The 22432-nt window shown below is 34.7% G+C and overlaps 1 protein-coding gene across 50 annotated transcripts in view; it reads left to right on the top strand.

Annotated features, from left to right (window-relative positions):
* Window positions 1–22432, top strand: part of TRDN (triadin) — a 393603-nt gene that overhangs the window by 234404 nt on the left and 136767 nt on the right. For 16 of the 50 annotated variants that reach the window (XR_011522078.1, XR_011522073.1, XR_011522074.1 and 13 more), the window contains exons 14-19: window positions 1496–1525; window positions 10480–10509; window positions 11238–11255; window positions 14429–14461; window positions 14582–14608; window positions 16693–16719. Coding sequence is in view for 31 of the 50 variants with exons in the window: in XM_070556934.1 (XP_070413035.1) it covers window positions 1496–1525; window positions 10480–10509; window positions 11238–11255; window positions 14429–14461; window positions 14582–14608; window positions 16693–16719 (165 nt within the window). In the remaining 19 variants the exon portion in view is untranslated. Of the gene's footprint in view, window positions 1–1495; window positions 1526–10479; window positions 10510–11237; window positions 11256–14428; window positions 14462–14581; window positions 14609–14839; window positions 15037–16692; window positions 16720–17009; window positions 17750–22432 lie in introns of those variants that run through there. The other 34 variants (XR_011522089.1, XR_011522083.1, XR_011522090.1 and 31 more) reach the window with 8 other exon arrangements.

The raw sequence follows: 22432 nt of genomic DNA, 5'->3' as shown, positions 1-22432 counted from the left end.
AGACAAATTTCTTGACTTAAACACATTGTAAACATAGATCTTCCACATTTTGTGTGTTATTAGTTAAAATTCCATTAAAAAGAAACAGATGTCTCAAAGTAGAATTTGTTTATAAATTTACGTTTTACTACAAATGTAACTATATATTAATAACATTTAGAAGATAAAGAAAAAAATCACCTGTAATAAATTAAAATAATGAATTTAAATATATTTCCTTTTGGGGCTGGCCCGGTGGTGTAGCAAGTAGGTTCTCATGCTCCACTTCAGTGGCCTGGGGTTCACCAGTTCGGATCCCAGGCTTGGACGTATGCACCATTTATCAAGCTATGCTGTGGTAGGTATCCAATATATAAAGTAGAGGAAGATGGGCACATATGTTAGCTCAGGGCCAATCTTCCTCAGCAAAAAAAAACAAGAAGAGGTTTGGCAGCAGATGTTAGCTCAGGACTAATCTTCCTCAAAAGTATATATATATATATATATATATATATATATTCCCTTTCAATCTTTTACTGCTGGTGTTTAGACCCAGTTTTGCTCCTTGCTCTCTATGTGAGCATGTGCAAATCATTTAATGTCTCTAAGGCTTAGTTTCTTGCTCTGAGCTGCCTTCCTTAACAGGCTGTTGTGAAAACAAAATGAGAGGGTGTATATGAAAGTGTGTTGGTAATTATAACACAGAGTAAACACTCAAAATATTCCCAGATGTTGGTTCTTGGTGGTCCCCCAAATTCTAATCCATTTACGTGGGATTGCCGTAGGGGAAGTACGCAATTTCTGGTTCAACCAATGTGGCTTCCCTGGATGGGTTTGGCTCCTGAATGAACTTTAGGCAGCATCAAAGGTCATCTTGCCTGGAACCATCCCAAGATGACTGAATACTTCCCCCAAATGCCTCCAGTAACACCTATAGGCTACAACCTCAATCCAGATGGAGTCATGATGCAGAATTAGATGAAAGCTACCACAGAGGAAGTCAGAATTCAAAGTGATTAAAGCATTCTGTGTAAAAGATAGCATATATTTGCTAAAAAGGGGTGAGATTTTCATTGCCCCTTCCTGAAATGTGAGATTTTATACTCTGTTACTGTAAATATAAATGCAGACTTCCACACTGGAGTGTAATTCCTCGGTAGCGAAGCACAGATAATTCATGGAATGTCACATCCATTTTTTTCATAGATCTTGTCATATTCTTCTAGAAGTGATTGTGGTTCTCAGATATAACAATTTAAAACCTCGAGTGAACTTATACTAAACACATACTTATTGATTTGACTTCTTGCTTATGTAACATTTTTTTACTCATTATTTTTGGTATATGCTTATATCTGAGTTTTAAAGAAATTTTTGTATGAAATAATATTTTTAGGTTATTCTCATTGCAGATAAATTAAAGCATAGGTGACTATGACTATATAGAACACATTCTCTTATTCTGAGTAATGGTCATTCAATATGTTTTAAGACTATTTTCTTTCCCTCATTTCAGCAGCTGCTAAAAAAGATGATAAGAAGGAAGGTATGTTTTATGAAAAATCGCACTATGCTTTTTTGTGTGAATAATTTACCAATATTCAGAGTTGAGTTTTGACTGCCATCTTGCCTATATTCTCTTTGGCTAACTGGATCCACTATGTGCATATATTTTGCATAAATATGTTTTTTCTACCTCACCTCACACAAGAGGGTGCATGACATTTTTTTAAAGTAATTTTAATCTAGTCTTTCTCAAGATATAGAAGATATAGCATAACCTCTCCAAATCTGGGCTTCCTATTCCATTAGCAGTTTTATCAAATTTCAAAAATATGCAAAATACAGACCTCGTTCTTTTATATTAACTCCTTATATCTCTGACACTGACAAGCAACTGATGTTACTTTGTTCTATTAAGCTGCAAATAAGTTGTAATCCATCCCCTGCACACCAGCTCCCTTTGTCGGGATGTCATGATATGGAGTAAAATTTTCACTGCTGTCAAAGAAAAATTGCACTTGATGGAATTAAATAGGCAAGGAAGATTTTATTCAAGATTATTGCAGTCAGGCTCAAGGCTATTGCAAAAGGAGAAATGGAACTCTCCACTGCACTGAAACAAAAGGCCTGAGAGTTTTAAACTCTGAGATGAACTAATGGAAAAGTACTGCAGGAGTTTGGCGGGGGTGGGAGAATGAAGGGGAGCACGGGCAATGTGATTGGGCCATCTGTCTTTGCTAGTTGTTGCTTGTGGAAGTTAGGCTCCTGCATTCCCACAGGGACTGGGTATAAGAGCGCTATTTCCTTTAATGATTACATTTCAAAGAGATATCTGATAGGTGTGGAGAAAGATATTTCTTGTTGTAGAAGATTTGTATTTCAAAGCAACAGAGAAAGAACTTACAGTTGCAAGTTTTCCAAAGTAAATATTCTAATAAAATGGAGGTCAAGGCCTATAGTCAAGAAGAGACCTATCTAAAGTTCAGTCAAACTGAGGTGAATGTTACAGCCATTTCGGTCACTGTCATTCTATTTAAAGGGTTTCTAATGCACCCTGACAACACTTGGACAGAGTCTCTAGATGTCACCACTGTTTATGAATCTAGGCTTATTTTCTCAGTAAAAATAGCATGTAGATATAAGCAATCACTTCCAACTTTGAAAAATGACAATTATAATTTAATTAGTGTTCATATCCCATGAGAAAAAATAAGAAAGCAAGTGTTATACTTTATAGTTAGTACCGTCAGAGTTTTACATAATAATTACAGCTGGGGAGTCATGTTCTCTTCTGTTAAACAGGAATCTAAGGCTCAACACACTTGAGAGGGAAAAAATATTTCAGTTGGTCATTATTTGTTCAGAGGAAGCAAAAACATAGTATCCTATTAAAGCCGACTGACACATTAGTGTGTTTATTGACAGGAGATTGGAGTCAGTGTTAATTTCCCATATAGGCAAAGCAAATCCTTCAGTCTATTTTGGAAATTACATCATTTCTATGATTAATGCTGTGGTGAGTAGACCCAGACATTACAGAAAAGAAGATGCAGTAAGTTCCTGGCAGTTTCTGACAGACAGCAAGTCCACCATCCTTCTTAGGAGTAAAGGACAACCTACCCTTTGACTTAGGTAAAGGAGTCGTATGAATGGATATTTTCCCACTCATTGGCATTCAAACAAAAGCATTTGGAGACTTTTGGGTATACGAAACAGTGGCCAAACTACAGTTGCACAGCTTTACGCTTTATATCTGTTTTCTTTTTCTTCCTTATTGTTATCCTTCTGAAGTTTTTTCTTCTATTTTTCCTGGATTACATGCCTCGTTCATTTTTCTTTTTTGAGAAACTGTCTGTAATCAATACGCAATATTTGGAAGAGCTCGGGGAGCTCGGGCAGAGCGTTGCCCATGAAGGGTCAAGTGCTCCAGTGTTCCCCACCAGCTGTAAAACATATAAAACACACCTCTGACTGTTAATATATTTGTTATTATTAAATTATTGTTTCTGAAGGGTATCATAGATTATTTCTATCTTTTTTGAAAAAGTTTTAAAATTTCTAAAATTATGATATTTAAGAAAAAAGATAGCTGTCTACAATGATTGCCTTTGTTCCCAACATAAAATAGGAGAATAGGCTTACTGTCCAGCTATTTTGGGCAGTCATTTGATTTTATGTTCATGAGTTCCTACTTCCCTTTCTGCATCTCCTGTTAAGCAGGACAGAGAGGTGACATAAGCTTCTCAGCTCTTGTTTCTTACTTTCTACGATTTCAAGAAAGATCATACAAATCATTTCCATAGGGACAGGAAACACATGTGTCTTCAAATGAGACAAGTTTAAGACAAATCACCAAGGGGCATACAATTTGGATTTTCAACATTTTATTTCACAGAAAGCTTATTTCTACTCCCATTCAAACTTTCTGAGTATGGTTCAAAGGTATTAATGGCTGACAAATTTCCTGGAGAAAAGAGAATCAGGAGGGTTTTAGGAATTTAATTAGAATGCTCTTGAGAAGTTCTTTTGTTGGTAACTTTCAAAATGCAGAAACAAAAGCGGGTACCAACTTCTTTATTATGAAAGATGATCCGTGCATCAGGCCACAAAGGGCTTCATGCAATAGTGGACTCTGAAGATTTGCTGTTCACATTAAGATCTTATCCCAGCATGTCCCATCAAATCAAATCTCTTCCTGAAAACTTAAGAGGAGAGACTCTTGGCTCCATTGAGCTATGCCCATCAATTTTATTGTTCTTAGGAGTCTGGGCATCAGAGCAACCATATTTTAGCCTAAGCGGAGTGACATTTTTGAATAAATGTTCAACTCAGGTTCTTCGTTGACAAGCCTTTTTCTGCTGAAGTTTCTCCTCCACATCACTCTTTCTCCCCCTACAGACACGTTCCACATGATCTATTAACACATGTTCTTTCTTACTTCCCATGAAGTTCTCAAAGTCCCAAATAAATTGTATTTTTTTCTATAAAAATGTCCTTACTCCTTTATTTCTTCTCATGTATTCTCCCACTCTCCTTGTAGACACCAAGGCTCAAATTCAGGCATAAGCTTCAACCTCTGTTTTTCCTCTGCTCCTGATGTATAGTACTCCAGAGTTTTTGACTGAACTTCTCTTTTGTTTAACCCTTCCTAAAATAATTAGAACAACTTATCTTCATTCACAGTCTCCAGTCCTTTAGTTGCCACCTCACACTGCTGTTTGTGACCTCCTATTGGTCTTACTAACTTCTCATGTGAATCAGGGCAGTGGTCTCCAAAGTCACAGGTTCCTGGGGTCGCTACGACTCCTTCAGTGGTTCTGCAAGGTCAAAACTATTTTTATAAAAACGTGAAGTCATCATTTGCCTTTTTCACTCTTGTTCTCCCATGAGTGTGCACCTTTCCAGAGGCTACATAATGTATGATATTGCAACAGATTGAATATTTAAGCAGAAATGCAAATCCAACTGTCTTCTCAATAAGCCAGACAGTAGAAGAGTCACAAAAGTGTAAAACAAAGTCACCCATCTCACCGCTTTTTTTGTATTGGAAGATGTATTCATCAAAAAAAATGTATGTTATTTATGTTAACATGTGACAGGTTTATTATTTTTTAATAAATGAAGAAATATATATTTTAAAATTTTCTCAGCTTTAATTTTTTAAATTATAAACATCAATAGATAGACTCTACTTAAATGAAAGCTGTTTGGGGTCCTTTATAATTGTTAAGAATTTAAAGGTGTCCTGACTTGTAAAAGGTTGAGACTCTCTTACCAAAATAATTATCCTGCCAATAATATTTTCGCTAAATATTTTTTCCAAAATATTGAATTGGCTTATTAAGTTTTTCATGTTATTAGCTATTTAAAATATTCAACGACTCCACACCAACCACAGAATGCAGCTTACAGGCCTTGACCTGCAATTCGAGCCCCTACAGTCTGCTCCCTGACCTCCTGTCACTCACACATCAAGGCAAAGTCAAAGCCAAGGCCTGAGTAATTCCACCAGAAAAGATAACAATGAGTCCTTTTGCAATTGAGACGATTTATTACTTTTCATTGTCAGCAAAAGTGAGAGTATCTAAAGGTACCTTGTTCCACACACCAAAGAGGATACATCCAAAGAAAGAGGCCAGATAATACAGCACAAGCTAGGGACACTTCACTGCAGAGGAGCCAATTCTAGGCTACGGCCAAACGATTTTATGGTCTGCAGCTCTATTCCAAAGGGCTCTAAGCAGGAGAACCCAGGAGGTAATGAGAAGTTGTCTCATGACAGCCTTCCAGGAGAGACAGGGGGGCACGTGGGAGAAGGCCTCATAACAGCTCCTCACAGGCATCCTATTCTCATATGTTCTGGAAGGATCACAAGGCATTCTGCCAAGACTCATATTAGCTGTGGTTCAAACTTTTGCCTGCATGGATTATATGGTATGGGAAGGCCAGCAGGCTCTGTGGTAGAGCCTTACCCTATACTGCCACCCTCTTTCTTCCTCTATATATTATATATCTCATCTATACTAAGCTGCCATCAATTTTACATATACAATGTGCTGTCTTGCCTTTGTTCCTGCTACTATCGTAACAAAGCTTACATTCTCCTTTTACTTCTATGAATATTCAATATTTTTAGGACTCAGAATAAATTTTCCTTTCTCTAGGACATCTGTCTGACCCTCCCAAATAAATATCCTTTCTCTTTCCTTTATGATCTCCCATCACAGTTTATCTGTATCTCCCTACTATTGCTTATTTTTCACCACCTTGTACTTCATATTACTTGTATTCATTTCCCTTCGACTTTAATTGGCGTTAAGACTTTTCACTTATGGGACCATGTCTAATTCACTTTTATCCCCTATCGGGACTGACACATTTCCTCATTTTGCACATTGTTCAACAAATATTTGTTATGTGAATGAATCAGTAATATCTAGGACTCTTCAATATAAGAGCTACAAGATATATGAGTAGGCAACCAATTTTTCACATCTCAGACAAGGAAGGATTTTTTTATTATTGGGAGTTACATTCCAATGAGCTTTTTGAGTCTGGGAAATCATAGCCAGTTATTGACAGCTTCATCTTAGGTGTCTGTGGTCACTAGTGCTACTTGTGTTGCACTAGCAGATCCAGGGAGATCTCATTCATCTAATCATGGCTTCACTGATTAATTCCTAGGGACTGGAAAACCTGTGCGTTTTCCAACACAGGGTATTATCTGAAGGATACATTTCCATCAAGAACTAGCCAGATGAGATGCACTGTTTACTGTAAGGAGAGCAAGAGCAAGTTGAGTTGAATGCATATAAGAGTGAGTCCAAAGTTCTAGGCCTTGAGAATTGACATCTGAAAAGGAATCATAGTGAAAAACAAAGCAAAATGTCTGTTATTGTCATTGAATAAGGTGTCAATCAGGCAAGTTTCACAAATGAGATGGGGTACTTCATTACCTACATGTTTAGACTACCAGAGAGTTAATTTTTTTGCTTCAATATCAATTGATGTTTCATTTTCCTCTAGCATCACTTATGTATGTAATAGACCATACCTGATACATTGCTAAAGATGAGTGAGTGATGAATTGAACAGATTGCAAACACATCATTGCTTTTAAATCACAGCTGCTGTGGGCTTTAATGCTCTTAATAAAAGACTGTTGTTCAGATTATTGGGCAGATGGTCTTGAGGGAAGTATATTCACCAAGTAAGCTTTTATAATGGTTTTAAGCCATTTCAGCAGAGTGCTGAGAAGGCATAATGAAGTTTAATAGCATGAGTATTAACAGCTGGTTCTAATAGCTTTTCACGGTCAGTATGTGATCATTCAAGTCCAAGGATTATATTTTTTGACTGCTCAGATACTTTCCTTGTGTAAGTCTGCTGCTCTGTTGACTCCTAACCCAAAGACACGATTTATGACATTTTAAGTAAATTTCAGTATAGCTGCCAGTTGCTATAGCAAATATATTGAAATTTTTAAAGGCATACTTGGTTAGATCACAGTTTGTTATTTTTAACATTTCTACCTCATGAAATATTTTATTTTATTTCAGTAAGTGGTATAATTTATCTGATTCTGGGCTTCATATTGCTTTTTATTCTTTCATTTCAGTACAATTAATACCTAATTCATTGTGTTATCGATGCTTATTACTAGGAGAAGGAAAGCATATTAAAAACAACAGATATTCCACAGATATATACATTGTGTTTAGTTTCCCATGACGACCTCATGTGAGCATTTAGTTGGAGAATAGAGGCTTGCAAATAATCTTGTCCTAATCTGCTACATTTTATCCTCTGTCTGTTCCACCTTTCTTCCAAAAGCTTTATCTTCAATTGCATTTCTGAATGACCATGTTCTTCTCATAATCTTCCTGTGTTTTCTATATTGGCTGTATTCTGGGCTTAAGATTGCTCAGTAAGGATCACATGACCTCCTGGGCAGGCAGAAATCCTATTCCATTATACTGAAGGCAAACTAGTTGATAACTCACGATGGCCATTGAACTATCTACTTCATACTTTCAGCTGCTGTACAGTAAGAATCCATGTTTTCAAGTAGAAGCAGCCTCTGCATATTATTAATATATAGTTTGGTATATGTGAGATGATATTTATCATGGTTTTATATAAAATTGTTTTATATAATGTTTTCTATATATTTGAATTACTTGCTTACCTGATTAGAATAATTACTCCTGAAGGAAATGAATGAGAAATTTCTTGAAAAACATATATGTTTTAGATAGCAAATTTAGCCTACTCAGTTGTATTTCCTGACGAGAAACTGAATAGCAAGAAAATGATTGTTTTGGGGGGGCAGGGGTGTGGGTATTAAGAAAAACCTAGTCTAAAATTCTTTATACTATGCTGTGCAGGACACAATAGTGTTTAATAAATGTTTACTGAATAAATAAATGTGTTCCAAGGACATATTATTTTTTTAAAATGGTTTGTTTTTCCCTTATACATGAAAGATATGCTTATTATGGAAAAATCAGAAATTCAGAAAGAAAGGATTGCAAAAACATTACATAATGACTGTGGGGCCGGCTCCGTGGCCGAGTGGTTAAGTTCGCGTGCTCCGCTGCGGCAGCCCAGGGTTCAGATCCCGGGCGCGGACATGGAACCGCTTGTCAGGCTAAGGCTACCTTGAGGCGGCGTCCCACATCCCACAACTAGAAGGACCTGCAACTAAGACATACAGCTATGTATGGGGGGGGGGGGGGGGGGTTGGGGAGATAAAGCAGGAAAAAAAAAAAAAGATTGGCAACAGTTGTTAGCTCAGGTGCCAATCTTTAAAAAAAAAAAGATTGTGTATTTTTTTATTATGTGGATATCCTATGAGTTATTAAATAGTTCCCCTACCATTTAGAGAGTCCTGTGCAATATTCCCATTATTAAGATGTGTAAACGTCATGAAAAAAGCATTTTCCTACATATATTTTTTTTTTAATTTTTTTTTTAAAGATGTTTTTATTTTTTCCTTTTTCTCCCCAAAGCCCCCCAGCACATAGTTGTACATTCTTCGTTGTGGGCCCTTCCAGTTGTAGCATGTGGGACGCTGCCTCAGCGTGGTTTGATGAGCAGTGCCATGTCCGTGCCCAGGATTCGAACAAACAAAACACTGGGCCGCCTGCAGCGGAGCGCACAGACTTAACCACTCGGCCACGGGGCCAGCCCCTCCTACATATATTTTTATAATAATTTCACATTCTTCTCTTCAGATATCTAGAAATGGATTTACTACATCAAAATCATGCTCATTTTTATGACTTTCTAGATTCTTTCCCAAGTTGCTTTCCTATAACGTGTTTTTAGCTTATACGTCTATGGAAGTGGGTTCTTACTTCCACCACCCTGTTCCTGTCATTAGTTATCATTTTTTCATAATACAGCTTAGTTGGTCATCTGACTACTTTTTGTGAATAGACTCCCACTCGTTGTCATCTTCAAACATTTTAGGTCCATTATTTCATTGTGGAAGCAAAATCATGACACTACCACTACCACATCACTATAAGGCACACGAATCCATTAATTTGAAAATTGTTAGTGACTGTCTGTTGTTTTAGGTTCCAAGCCAGATTATTGTCAACCAGAAAACAATTTATCTACCTTTCACAGGATCAATTCATAGTTCATTATTATGATTCTAATTTTGGTATATTCAGAGAATTTCAAAATTAACCTATAGAAGGAGTAAAGGAAAAAACACAGAAGAAATAAATTATTCTAAGCAAAAATTTAAGTTAAAATGCCTTCATCCTCAAATAAATGAGGTCAAAACCTCTTTTTTTATTTTCAAGTGGTATTAACTGGTAGTTTTATGGCCTAAATATCAGAAAATAATAATTTTTCAGATCTAGGCTGAAAACCCAAAAGCCTAAAAATAAAATAGATGTTTGTTGACCACTGAATACACGTTACCACGTAGCGGTTACTAAATATAATGATGTGTCATCAGTAACTCATGAGTCAACATCAATCTGTTTCTTTTCCATTACAGGAGGTATAATTGCATGTTTGTACTGGAAATGTATTGATTATTCAAAGAGAGTGCAATGCAGTTCACCTGAACTGCTTTAGATTGAACAAATGCAGAAAGTGCAAAGGAAATTCACTGACTCCAAACCTTCTTTATGGACCAAGCTATATACTTGCTCAGTTTGACTTTCTATTGAAAGAACATTAGCTTCAATAGGCACAATGTAGTCTCTGTGCAAATTGTATGTGGATATTTTCTTTCATATTTTTATTTTTCATATTCTTTATGCTTCCAAAAAATTTTCTCACTTCCTCCCTCACACTAATACTCATCCTCTCAAAAATAGGATGACTTATTTTTAAGCCCCATATTCTAGAAATGTATCATATAATCAATCCTTTTTGTTGAAAATTATTTCAGAATGTTTGGACATTTTGTTGTAAGCTGAAGTTGTTGATTTATCCTCTTTGTTTGTAAATAATTTATCTTTGTGTTTTCAGATTCCAAGAAAACAAAAACATCTGCAGAAGGTATTGGAAATATTTCCTTTTTCCATTTTCTATTTGATGAACCCCAAAATAGCATTCTTTGTTAAATGATTAACATAAGAGAAAAAACTATACATAGCATAGAGGAGAGACAGAGAGAGAGGAAGAAAGAGGGAATGAGAGAAAGTTGAATCTTTTCTAGCAATACTACTATGAGAAATATTTGGCAGTAATAAAAAATAATACTGTGTACACTTACCTTTCATAGTAATTGTTTTCAAAGAAATGTTTGTTTGATAAGACATTGAACAATATTCAGTATCAAGCATTTATTTTACTAGAAAGCACAAATTCAATTACTCTTGGATACACCAGCATCAATTAGGAACTGAATCTTTCCTTTAAGTCTTGAATATGAATCATAACTCATCTAGAAAGTAAATCTGTTTCTTCTGTATTTGCTCATGTGCATTTATGTGTACAATATGTTGATGTGTTAGCTTGTGTTTAAAAAGACTGCAGGGTATAAATCACTAAAAATAGCTAAACAGTATAGTCTAGGCTAATTCCTTGTCAAACAATGTTTTACATTCAAATTATGGAAACATCTGTCATAATCGATAATACCTCAGAGCACCATTCACTGTGAAATTTAAGGGGAGAGAATGAGGAGGGTTAGAAAAGTTACAGTCTAATCAATATGTTGAGGTAGTAAATTTTATCTATAAAGGCTTTAAGAACAATTGTTTTCTGTTTATTTCTTTCAACAGAACAACCCAAGGGAAAAAGTAAGAAAATGCATGAAAAGTATATTTGTGTATATGTTTTTTCTCTTTACTATTATTGGCGTGCTGGTACACTGAGACTTGCAGTCGTGAATCTCTCTTTTCTACGTTTTATGCATGTGAACTCTGTTGTTTTTTTGTCAGAATGAAAGAATATACAACCTGGGGGTCGGAGTGGACTAAAATGCATGGCAATCATTCTTAGTTTCCTTTTAAAAATTCATGCAATCATCTAACAATATTATCAGCAGCTTCATAACCAAAAATACAACTGCATATCATTATACCATTAATCCACATTTAGTCCCTGTAATCTAGTTAGTTCTCAGTCCTTAGAAAAGATTGAATAGAAATTCTTTTTTAGGCTAGTTTATCACCTTTTTCTGATTATCTTTCTTCTTGTAATCCATAAATATTTTGGCGTGTTCCTAGGATATATGACATTTTGTCCATGACATGATTCTCCCCCATGAGCACTATGAGCTCTGGGTAATGGCATTGCTTGGGATCTGTATCTCAGACATCATTCACTGTCGCTTTAACACACAGTATTAAAGCTGTTTGCCTTGAGGTTGTGTCTTTTGCAAATATATACTCTCCTCTGAAGAAAATAGGATATGCTGAACAAATGAAAACAAAGAAGGAACTTAAGCCTACTTAGCCATTTAAAAAAATCACATTTCCAGGAATGTAGAGCTTTTAAAGATCGTAGTACTATTAAAAAACGTCTGCTTTAATATATACACCAATTTTTAAAAATATTGTGTATGCTTTGGTCCTGCAAAAGATTAGGACACTGAGACGTTCTATGTCATAAAAATGCTTTAAAATGCCCTGTGAAGAGAATCATGAAATTATAGTACAAGTCAACCAGGAGGAGCAATCTATCTATAGAGAAAGAAGTATGAGTTCCTTCAGTCCTAGATTTATGAGTGTGCACAACCGCTGATGAGCATGGACACTCTGATACAGAAACCACTCTATAAACCATCGCACCAGCAGGAAAAGGGAGGACAACTGGAGATTTGAAAAATAGCGTTAAATAATATATATGTGTAACCGTAAGGCCCTCACGTTACTACAGTCTATGTGATTTAAAAGTTCCTGCAGACACACTGTGGCTCCTTGGCAATCTTCAGGGCATGGATGTATTTGATAAATAGACATGGCTTCTCAGATGTTCTCTTACATCTCAACTGCTCTTCTTGACGGGAAGATCTGTGCATTGTGACTTGAGCAGTAACAGGGAGAAGAAAAAGTATTTTCTTCAAAGCAATTATTAATTCTTTTCAGATTAACTTACTTTCTCTGATTTATTGTCTAGACTTGTTTTTACTGTTGTTATTATTGCATCTTTGAATTTGTTTGACTTAGTTTTTTTGTCTTTAAGATTACTTCATTCAATTATACATCTCCAACCCTACATTCTTATTTTGCTTCTGATTTTCTAGTTACCACAACTTAAGAGGTTGTTCTTTTTTTAGATGAAAAATAAGTCATGGTAGGAGAAACCAGGTGAAGAGAATATCAGACTTTCTTGTACATATTTTTGCAAATTCTTGTGATTATAATTTTTTCAAAATAAAAAGTGAAAAAATGATGACAAAATAATCAATCGTGGGCATGATTTGGCAGTCCTGTAGAATATAAGAGATAAATTTCTTTATATTTATTGAGTAATTCATAATTATTTCCTGAATTATCCCATATAAGGAATGCTCTTGACAGCCTTTTCTTGCATTTTGTTCCAAAGTAACACAGGTATTTTTCTGCTTATATGATTGCTTCTGATGTGATTGAAAGCCCTTATTTTAACTTTGAAATCTCACATATAGCTGGTGTTTGGTTTTGATGCATACCCAAATCTACTTCCAGTATTTTTTTTTGACTGTCTTCACTTTACAAATTTCTTAGAAATATTTTATAATTGGCACTTCAGTTTAATTTAATTTAATCCAAATTTTATAATACATTTAACTGCTCTGCGATTTCCCAGACAACTTTTGGTAATGTGCTTATTGTGTTTAGTTTAGTTAACTCACCTAAGCTTCTCATTTTTCACTTGTAACACTTGGTCAAGCCATTTGTGTTATTTGTTTTATGGCCTGTATGCAGTATCGGGAGTGGATAGATTTCTCCTTATACCTTCCTAACTACAAGGCTGATAAACAAAATTGTACATTTGAGAGATTGATGAAATGACCACAGAAGATTCAGTGACACTCTTTCTAAAATATAGTTCTTAGAATTCTTTCAGCATAAACATCTTCTAGTCTTCAAAATATATTCCTTACATGAAACTTGAAGAAATCTTGCTATTCTTTTCTTTAAAAAATTGAATAATAATGTCTCTATGTCAAAGAATTTCTTGAAAATCTTCTTTTAAATTAATTTGACAAGCTTGTCAAGGCAAAATAAATAAGAATAGGAATGTAGATAATAGCACTTCACATAAAATTAGTACTTGCACTTCATGTAAAATTAGTGCTTATTATAATATAAATGTCAACCTAATCTTTAGGGCAGAATATTGCTTTGTCTCATACCATATTGACAAAAGTGAGTTCTTAAAAAGAAGCATTATCTAAAAAGGACTCTTTAAGGAGCATTTGTCCTAAAAACAAGGGAAGTGTGTTTTGCTTCCCCCTGAAAATTCTTAGTCTGTTTTAGTGTCTTAAATCTGCTTCAGCAAAAATCCTTTCTCTTAGCTAAACAAATATCTCTTCAGTATAAGATGAAGATTTCAGCTTGGAAGAGGAAGTCCATATGAAATCTGTCCATCTTCATCTGAGAATTATTTTGAAAAGCTGTAATCATTATTCTTTGTGCTTGTTTTTATGTTTTCATGTTGACCTAATGTGACAGTAAATTTAAATTTTTCCATCCTTTATAGACTCTATTTTATTTTTCTGGTTTATTATCCATTAAAAATTTTAATTCCTCTTATATTTAGTATATTTTCAGGCTATTGTGTGAGGAAACTCTATGAGGGGAAATAGAAGGAAAAACTTGTTTTAAGTATATAGTCTAAATCTTTTCATAGCAGTTGCTATTAGTTGCTGCAATCAGCATTAGCATGTACATGTTTCTTTGTGTTAAAAAAATTAACTTATGACATACAAAATTGGAATAATAATGATATTGATAATAATAATAACAATAACAATATGTTTCAGAACAGGAAAAGAAAGAAAAACATGTGGAACCAGGTAACTGTTTTTAAATCCCTCTCTCCTGTTAATTTCACAATGTTATTAAATTTGCAATTGAATGCTGACTTGCAATAAAGGCAGGGAATATTAAGTTGTTTCTTTCTTTGTTTGATACAGCAAAGTCACCAAAGAAGGAATATTCAGGTGAGTCAGACAGATGTTGCTTGGTTCTTTCTACCTGACATCCAAAGCTTATTAATGCTGCTGCCTCAGACAGGCAAAGAGCCATGACAGAAAAGGGCAGGAAGTCCTTCCATCTCACAGTCTTTTTTCCAAGTTCTTGACATAGAGTTGACACCAACGCAGTTTTAGAAAATGGAAGCCAAATGAGATATAACACTTTTGCTACTCAATGTGTGTTCTGTGAACCAGCAGCATCAAGATCACCTGAGAGGTGGTGAGAATGCAGAATCTCTGGTCCCACCTCAAACCTACGGAACCAGAACCCGCAACTGCCTAAAATCCCCCGTGGATTCATCTCTGCAATGTTTGAGAAGGACTGTTTCACATTTAGTGTAAAAAAAATTAAAAAATAAAGACAAAACAAGAAGGAAACACACTCTGTAAATTCATCTGATATTGCTTTGCTTTTAAAAAGTGGAATATTCAATTGGGGCAAATATTCTCTCCATATTCCTAATGTTGCATTTCTTGAGTACTCAGGGGAGTTGCAATGAGAGTAGAAGCAGATTTTGTCCTCATTATATTTACATTATACTGGGAAAAAACTGAACTGAGAATCAGACAACCAGAAAAGCAAACATCCAAACAAACCAACCAAAAATGCAGTTGGTATAGATACCAAATGGTTTTCTTAAATGTTTCTAGCATTTACCCTGCCCTATGAGTTGTTTCAAATGAAAATAAATGCAGGTTTCTGAAACTTGTTTTTATTGGCCTCATTTAAAAATATCTTCTGTTGATTTTTCCTGCCAAACTTTTACTCAAGGTACTTCACTCACTTTTTGTGCGTGTGTCTGTATGTATATGTGTGTAGGCGGTCATAGCTTCATTTAATGTCCGTTAGCCGCTCTTCCCAGTTTATCGTATTTAAATGGAAATAGGATTTACTCAATGTCATGTTAATAACCATGCAAATATAGCTCAACTCTGCTGCCACACCTGCCATAGACCACAGCAGACCACAGGTTCGAAGCCACATTTCTTATTCTTTTTCAAAATTTGTAAACCTTCCTCAGACAACTCAAATCTATTTAGCTCTTTCTCCAACTAGTTCCCATAGCATCATTTTCTATCCTTTATAATAGCACTTAATGTACTTTTATATATTTCTCCAATTTAAATAGTTAGAAATTAGAGGATAAACATAATTTTTATTTCTTGATCCCCACAGTGCCTGTTATAATGCCCAGGCATACAGTGGGCACTTGATAACAGTTTATTGGGTGAAAGGAGAAACATCAAGGTAGAATAATCTCATTTAAAAAAATTTTTAAACATGAATGACTTTTAAATAATTTACAAGATGAAATAATTATCCATTTCACCATTCACATTCATATTGATATTACTTATCTTTTGGAGGGAATGTTTTTGTCCACCTTACAGAGGACAGACTCTTTGTTCAGGGGTAACGTTCCCACAGTGGGCTATAACACTATTCTCATGTATGCACATATGCAGACAGCTAAAATGAGCACACACCATAGCAACATATAAACATGGAGAGACATACAGAATGACTATTGGTGAAATCCGTTTTAAGTTTTAATAGCTAAACGTTGTCTAATATTGAACCTGACAAAATACAATAATTTAAATTGCTTGAAATCATTATCTGTTCATTTCAGGGTATGATTATAGTGTAGCAAATTAGCAGTAATTAGCTGTACTTTTAAAATTGAAATCATTGGATAATTTATCAATTCACTTCATTCTTTTCATACCACTTTATAGTCTTTAAGGAAAATGCATTGGATCAGATTCTTAGATAATTTAAAACAGAAAATAAAAAGATTGAGTTGTGAATAAGCATTCTGTGTCAGTAGAAATTATAGAAATATCAAACAGAAAAAATCTATGGTTCATGGCACGTATTTAAAGCATAGCAAAGAAAATGAGTTGCATTCTCGCTTTCTCACATCTATTTTTCCTTTAGTCTTCAAGGTTATAATACAGTCTTTTAAACAAAATAACCTCAAAATGGTTTTAGAGAGAAACAAGTCGATGTAATTAACTTAGACTTTATTATTTCTTGTCCTTAACAGTTCCAAGTGAAAAACAAGTAAAAGCAAGTATGTTAAATAAAATTTTAAAAAAATGAATGAGTGTATTTCAGCAGCTTACTCACTTCAGTTTTTTGCTATGGACAATGCTAATGCTAATTTTTGAGGCTGGCTTACCAAATGTTTCTTTCTATGATTATTTGTTGTGTTGAAATAATATGTATAATCACTCATCCTTGTCTTTTCTGTGAATTCATTCTTATTAAAATTTATCTATAGAGCTTTCATTTGTAAATGTTAATTTGTCCAGACCCTAACCCCTTTTTGAGTTGTTTATATTTTTGTTTTCCATTTTGCAGAATGACAAGTGATCTCCTCAGTTTCTTACACCCATCAGACTTAATTTTCCTATTGATTGATCGATCAAATAGTAGGCAACATAATTTGTCTACCAGTGAAAGTCACTGTGTCTTTAATGAAATGAAGCTCCCAACAATTTTATTAACTACTGCTCTTGTAATGTCATAATTTTCTTTTAAGGTTTATATCCTCAGATTATGAAATATTGACTGATACTCCAATATACCACAGCATTTGCATTAATGGTAGCTTTGACAGTATGCTTAGGGAGAAATCTGATTTCTTTATTTATATTTCTCAATTCGATGAAGCACCTAGCAGATTGCCATTAATAAAAATTATTTGGGCAATATTGCCTGTATTTGATTTTAGAAAAATATGCTTTTAGCTTCTCTAAGCTTTGTATATAGGATTTATGGTTAAACCTCAGTTCTATGTACAATGAAATATGTTTATATTTTTCTTTTGGGTTAGAGCTGCATGAGTATTAAAGACGGTACTAATACATAAAACAGATTCATGTTTTATTTAGTGCTGGGTTTTTGAGACAGAGTGTATCATTGCTGGTTATATCAGAGAAAAACTGGAAAATATAATATTGAGTAGCTTGATGGGAATGTCTTTTCAAAAAAAAATTACACTTGGAAATATTCACATAGATGTAGACTTTGAAAGAGAGGTTTAACATAAATCTAAAATTTCATTTATATTTCCATTAAAATTCCTAGTTGAATGTAAAGCTGATTGGAACTCTGTTTTATGGAGTCTTTAGTATGCTACTACTTAGTCTGTAGAAATGCACAATCAAGAAAATGTACAAAACAAAACTGATAATTTTGGAGCACTGGTAGAGAACTTTAGATTGAAGATTACTCTGAAAATGAACGTTTTATTCCTAGAAAAATGTGACATATAGATAAAAATATTCATTTGAAGTAAAAAAAAAAAAAAAACCGTGTAAGTTCTGCTATCTGTGAAACACACTATCCAATCAAGTTTAGAAGAGATCAGCATCTTTTGCAGGAAATTAGCAAATTACATTGCCAGATCATCTTAGATCCAATATAAAAGTTTCAAAAGAATTAATATTCAAGACTCTCCGTGGTTGAGAGATTTGGACTTGACATGGGCATTGTCCTGAAATACAGAAATTAATTAGAGATAATTCATAAATTGTTTAAATTCTCTGCTAACAGTGTGACCATCCATTTCACCAACTAAGAACTATTTTTTTGGTCTTGAAACCATACTACAGGAGAATTTTTACATAGCTGCTATATACAATGGGTTATTTGTAGAGATAATGCCTAAGGTGAAAATTGCATATCATTACAAATACTCTTGAAAATTCCCTAAATTATTCATATAGTATAGTGCACATTGTTTTGTGTATACAGCCTGAACATTCAGGATAAGATTTTACATTATCTTAAATTATGAGAGGAAATGAGAGAGTGAGATGTATAGTTAAATTAGCATAAATGAAATATTTGTGTGATACAACTCCATAGCATTGAATTAAAAAGAACAGTTGAGATTGACAGGGTTAGGGCAAGTCCATGGAAAAAGCAAAAGTTAATTTGTCATTAGCACTCAATTAAAGGAAATAACTAGCATGAGAATTGAATTTGTGGTGTGGAAATGTTTCCTCTAGGTTCTGAGGAAACCAGAATGACTGCGGAAAAATTACTAGAGGACTCAGACAAGCTTGGAAGCTGTATCATTCCAGAGTGGAGGTTCTCATGGTACCGTCAACTTGAATAGTGAACCTTTTCTGGTTCAATGATGTAGCATTACAGAGGGGCGCTTAATGCCTCCAAGTCTAAAGTTATGCGTCAGGGGTTATGTGGATGGAGGAAGAGTGCCTGGGACCAAGCACCGATGCCAAACCTAGATTTGCACTTTCTGCAAGTCAACAGAGATTCCTTTATCATGGTGCAAACAAAAATGCCTCAACACCCCCAATTCCCTCCCTGCAGTTCACTGCACCTGCATCCCCACACATTGGATAGTGACATGAAGGTTGACAGTAGGATTGGTCATTTCCCTACAGGAAGAGGGCCAAACAGGTAGATTTTTAGACTCTAAGGGATTTCAGATCTTTAACACTCTCCTTGGTGAATCTTCAAGAAGGAATGTAGCAGACAATGCTTAGCAAATATATTTGACAACATCGCCGCTCAGTTTTCAAATACTTCAAGGACCAGTGCTCCTCAAGACCCTGGGAAGCACTGCTGTACGTCACTTCGTTCCTCATATCAAGGACCTGGGGGCTCTGATCATGTATTTCATCTGCATGTTTAACCAGCCTGCGGCCAGTTTGAATTTTGAGCAAAAAAGGCACCAGACCAAGGCAGGGCCAGAGTCTAGTCATCTTTAATTGTGGGTCTAAATGTTTATAAAATAGCAGTATTCAGGCATTTTTCATCCCTTGATTTTAGCACTGGACTAGATTTTGTGTTACTCTTAGCCACCAAACCTGACTGTGTTTATCACCTTAACCACATTTCAATACCTAAATGTGCGAGTCAGATATCTATCACTTGATTTACAAATACAGGTCAGGATCATTCAGGAGAAGCCAGTATGCAGAATTTTAAAAATAAAGTCCCTTTGAATTTATTCAGTTATATAATATTAGAAGAATATTTGAGGACAATTCATATTAGTTAGAAAAGTGGCATGGGTTTTTTTTTTTTTTTTTTTTTGGACTCAATTTAAATACTCTGTAATGGAAATTACTAGGAAAAAAGATTTATGGGCCTGAACCAATAGATCTGATGTCAATGGGGTGTGTCTAGACCACAGATTGCATGACATGTATGACCATGTATCTCAGTCGTTTAGGACAATCTTCATATCCATATTTATATTACTCCAGAATACTTATTACTAGCTTCTTCTTTCACTTACTCAGTTTGGGTAATAAATTATAAGAGCACTACCCAAATCACAGATGATGCTGACTGAATGAACTCAAAAATGTACTGATACAGTGTCAGGATAATGGTTTAGGGAGGCTTAAGTACCAGGGAAACTAGAACGTGAGAGATCTTGGACTGACTTTTGTGGTAGAGCAACATGTGCTTTTTGTTTAGTCCTATTTGTAAAGCCAAGGTTGGTGTCCTGGGTGTTGGTCTGAAATTGGAGAATGCCACGGTTCAGAGCTCAGGAATGTTCATCAAGTTTGGTTCAAAGAGATCTAAACTAGATAGATGATTACTAGCAGAAGTAGAATCTGAGTTCGATTTAGACATGAGGAAGTAGGAAGGACAAGAAGAGGATTTCAAATGGGAAATCAGGAATAAATTTTAGTATTAGGAAAGCATAATGATGAACATAGCACAGTAGCGCTGTGAAGAATGGCTATTGAGACCAGTACTATGTGACTCGAGTCCTATTAGTAAAACAGTCTCCTGATACTGTGTTTTAAAGGGTAGCATGGTATTGATGCTGATCTAAATGAGTTTTCCAATAGGACAAGAAACAAGAGACCTAAAACAGATTCCACTTGAGCAAATATCTGATATAAGAAAGAGCAGCCATTTCAGACAGTTAGAGAAGAGATAGATTATTTTTAAATGTTGCTGATGTAATTTGTATTCATTACAAAAAAACCGGAAATTACCCTCACTTCATAAAATTCCAAAATGTCAATTCCAGATGGTTCAAAGACTTAAATGGTAACGATGAATCAAGCCACTGAGTTAAAAAAAAGTATAAGAAGATATATTTATATATCTTCTTGAAGTATGGGAAAATTTAAAAAACCATATATGCAAATTCAAGCCATCAATAAAAAGTGTGATACGTTTTATTATATTAAAATTATGAACTTTAGTTAACTACCAGCCACCATACAGAGAGATAAAAGACAAGCTACAAACTTGGAAAAGGCATTTGTAGTACTTATAAGTAATAAGAGACTAGTTGCAAAAAATAAATAACTCCAAAAATAAAAAACAGTAAGATAAAGAACTTGATGGAACAATGGGCAGAAAAAAATGGGTAAAACATATAAGTAAGCACCAAAAACAAAACAAAGCAAAACACAAATGGCCTATAAACATATCAGAAGATGTTCAACCTCTTAGTTATAATAAAATTTTACTTAAAACCACAACAAGGTACTATTTTACACATACCAGATTGACCAAAAATGAGAGAAAATCGTCGTGCTGGTGATGGTGACCATATGAAGCAATAGAAACTCTACGTATTATTGGTGTGAATGTAAAATTTGGGGGCAAAAAATGTAGCTTTCATCTGGAAAATTTAAACGTGAGCAAATGCTGTGATCCAGTAATTTCTCTTCCAGCTACTCAGATCAACATGGCTTCTGTAAAAAGTTAAACTAAGTTTATTTAAGTAATGATTTGAATCAGGCAGTGCCAAAATCAAAAAATGGTTAGGGGTGCTGCATAGGCTGAGGCTAGGGAAGAAGTTTTTATAGAGAAGAGGCAGAAGCAAAGCAGATAAATAATTTTATTTACTATAACTTAAATGTTTGCCTTATTTGGGTAAATTTAACTATTTGGGCATTATCGTTCTTTTTCTTTTATTTATTTATTTATTGTTGAGGAAGATTAGCCCTGAGATAACTACTGCCAGTTCTCCTCTTTTTTTTTTGCTGAGGAAGCCTGGCCCTGAGCTAACATCCACGCCCATCTTCCTCTACTTTATATGTGGACGCCTACTACAGCATGGCTTGCCAAGCGGTACCATGTCCGCACCCGGGATCCAAACCGGCGAACCCTGTGCTGCCGAGAAGCAGAACGTGCGAACTTAACCACTGCGCCTCTGGGCCAGCCCCAAGCATTATGGTTCCTGAGTTTCATTTTTTCAGATTCCAGAAAAATCTAGTTGACTTTGTCTTTGGTTTGTTTACATAAGCTAACAAAGGCACTAGAGCTACCTTAGTCTAGTGGCCTCTGTCTTTAGTTGTTTTAACATTGCATCTCAACACGATGTTTTGAAAGAAGCAAATCATAAGAATTAAACAGTATAATTTAATTTATATAAAGTTATCTTACTAAACAATATAATTCAATCTATATAGTCTTGCCTTTGTCTAGAGATAAATACATGTGATAAAAGAACTGTATAGAAAAATAAGGAAATGATTAATACAAAATTTAGGAACAATGATAATTCTGAGATGACGGAAGAGTCATTCAATGGTAGTAGGATAAGTAAGAGATTTCAAAGCCTTTGATGATATTTTATTTCTTACGCTTGCACGTGTTAGAAAGACATGCATTTTTTAATTTCCATTAATTAAAATGTGCATATATCCTATTTGCCTTTATACTTTTCATTTGTGTTATATATTTCATAATTAAACAAATAAAAAAATAGAGAATAGGAAGACAGAAGCGGTGACATTGAGTGCAGCAGCTCTCTGGATGCTGTCATGGACCAC

Source organism: Equus przewalskii, chromosome 9, assembly GCF_037783145.1.
Source record: "Equus przewalskii isolate Varuska chromosome 9, EquPr2, whole genome shotgun sequence".
In the NCBI taxonomy this organism is placed as follows: domain Eukaryota; kingdom Metazoa; phylum Chordata; class Mammalia; order Perissodactyla; family Equidae; genus Equus; species Equus przewalskii.
The sequence above is the reverse complement of the archived record's forward strand: the minus strand, read 5'-3'. Positions and strand labels throughout refer to the sequence as shown.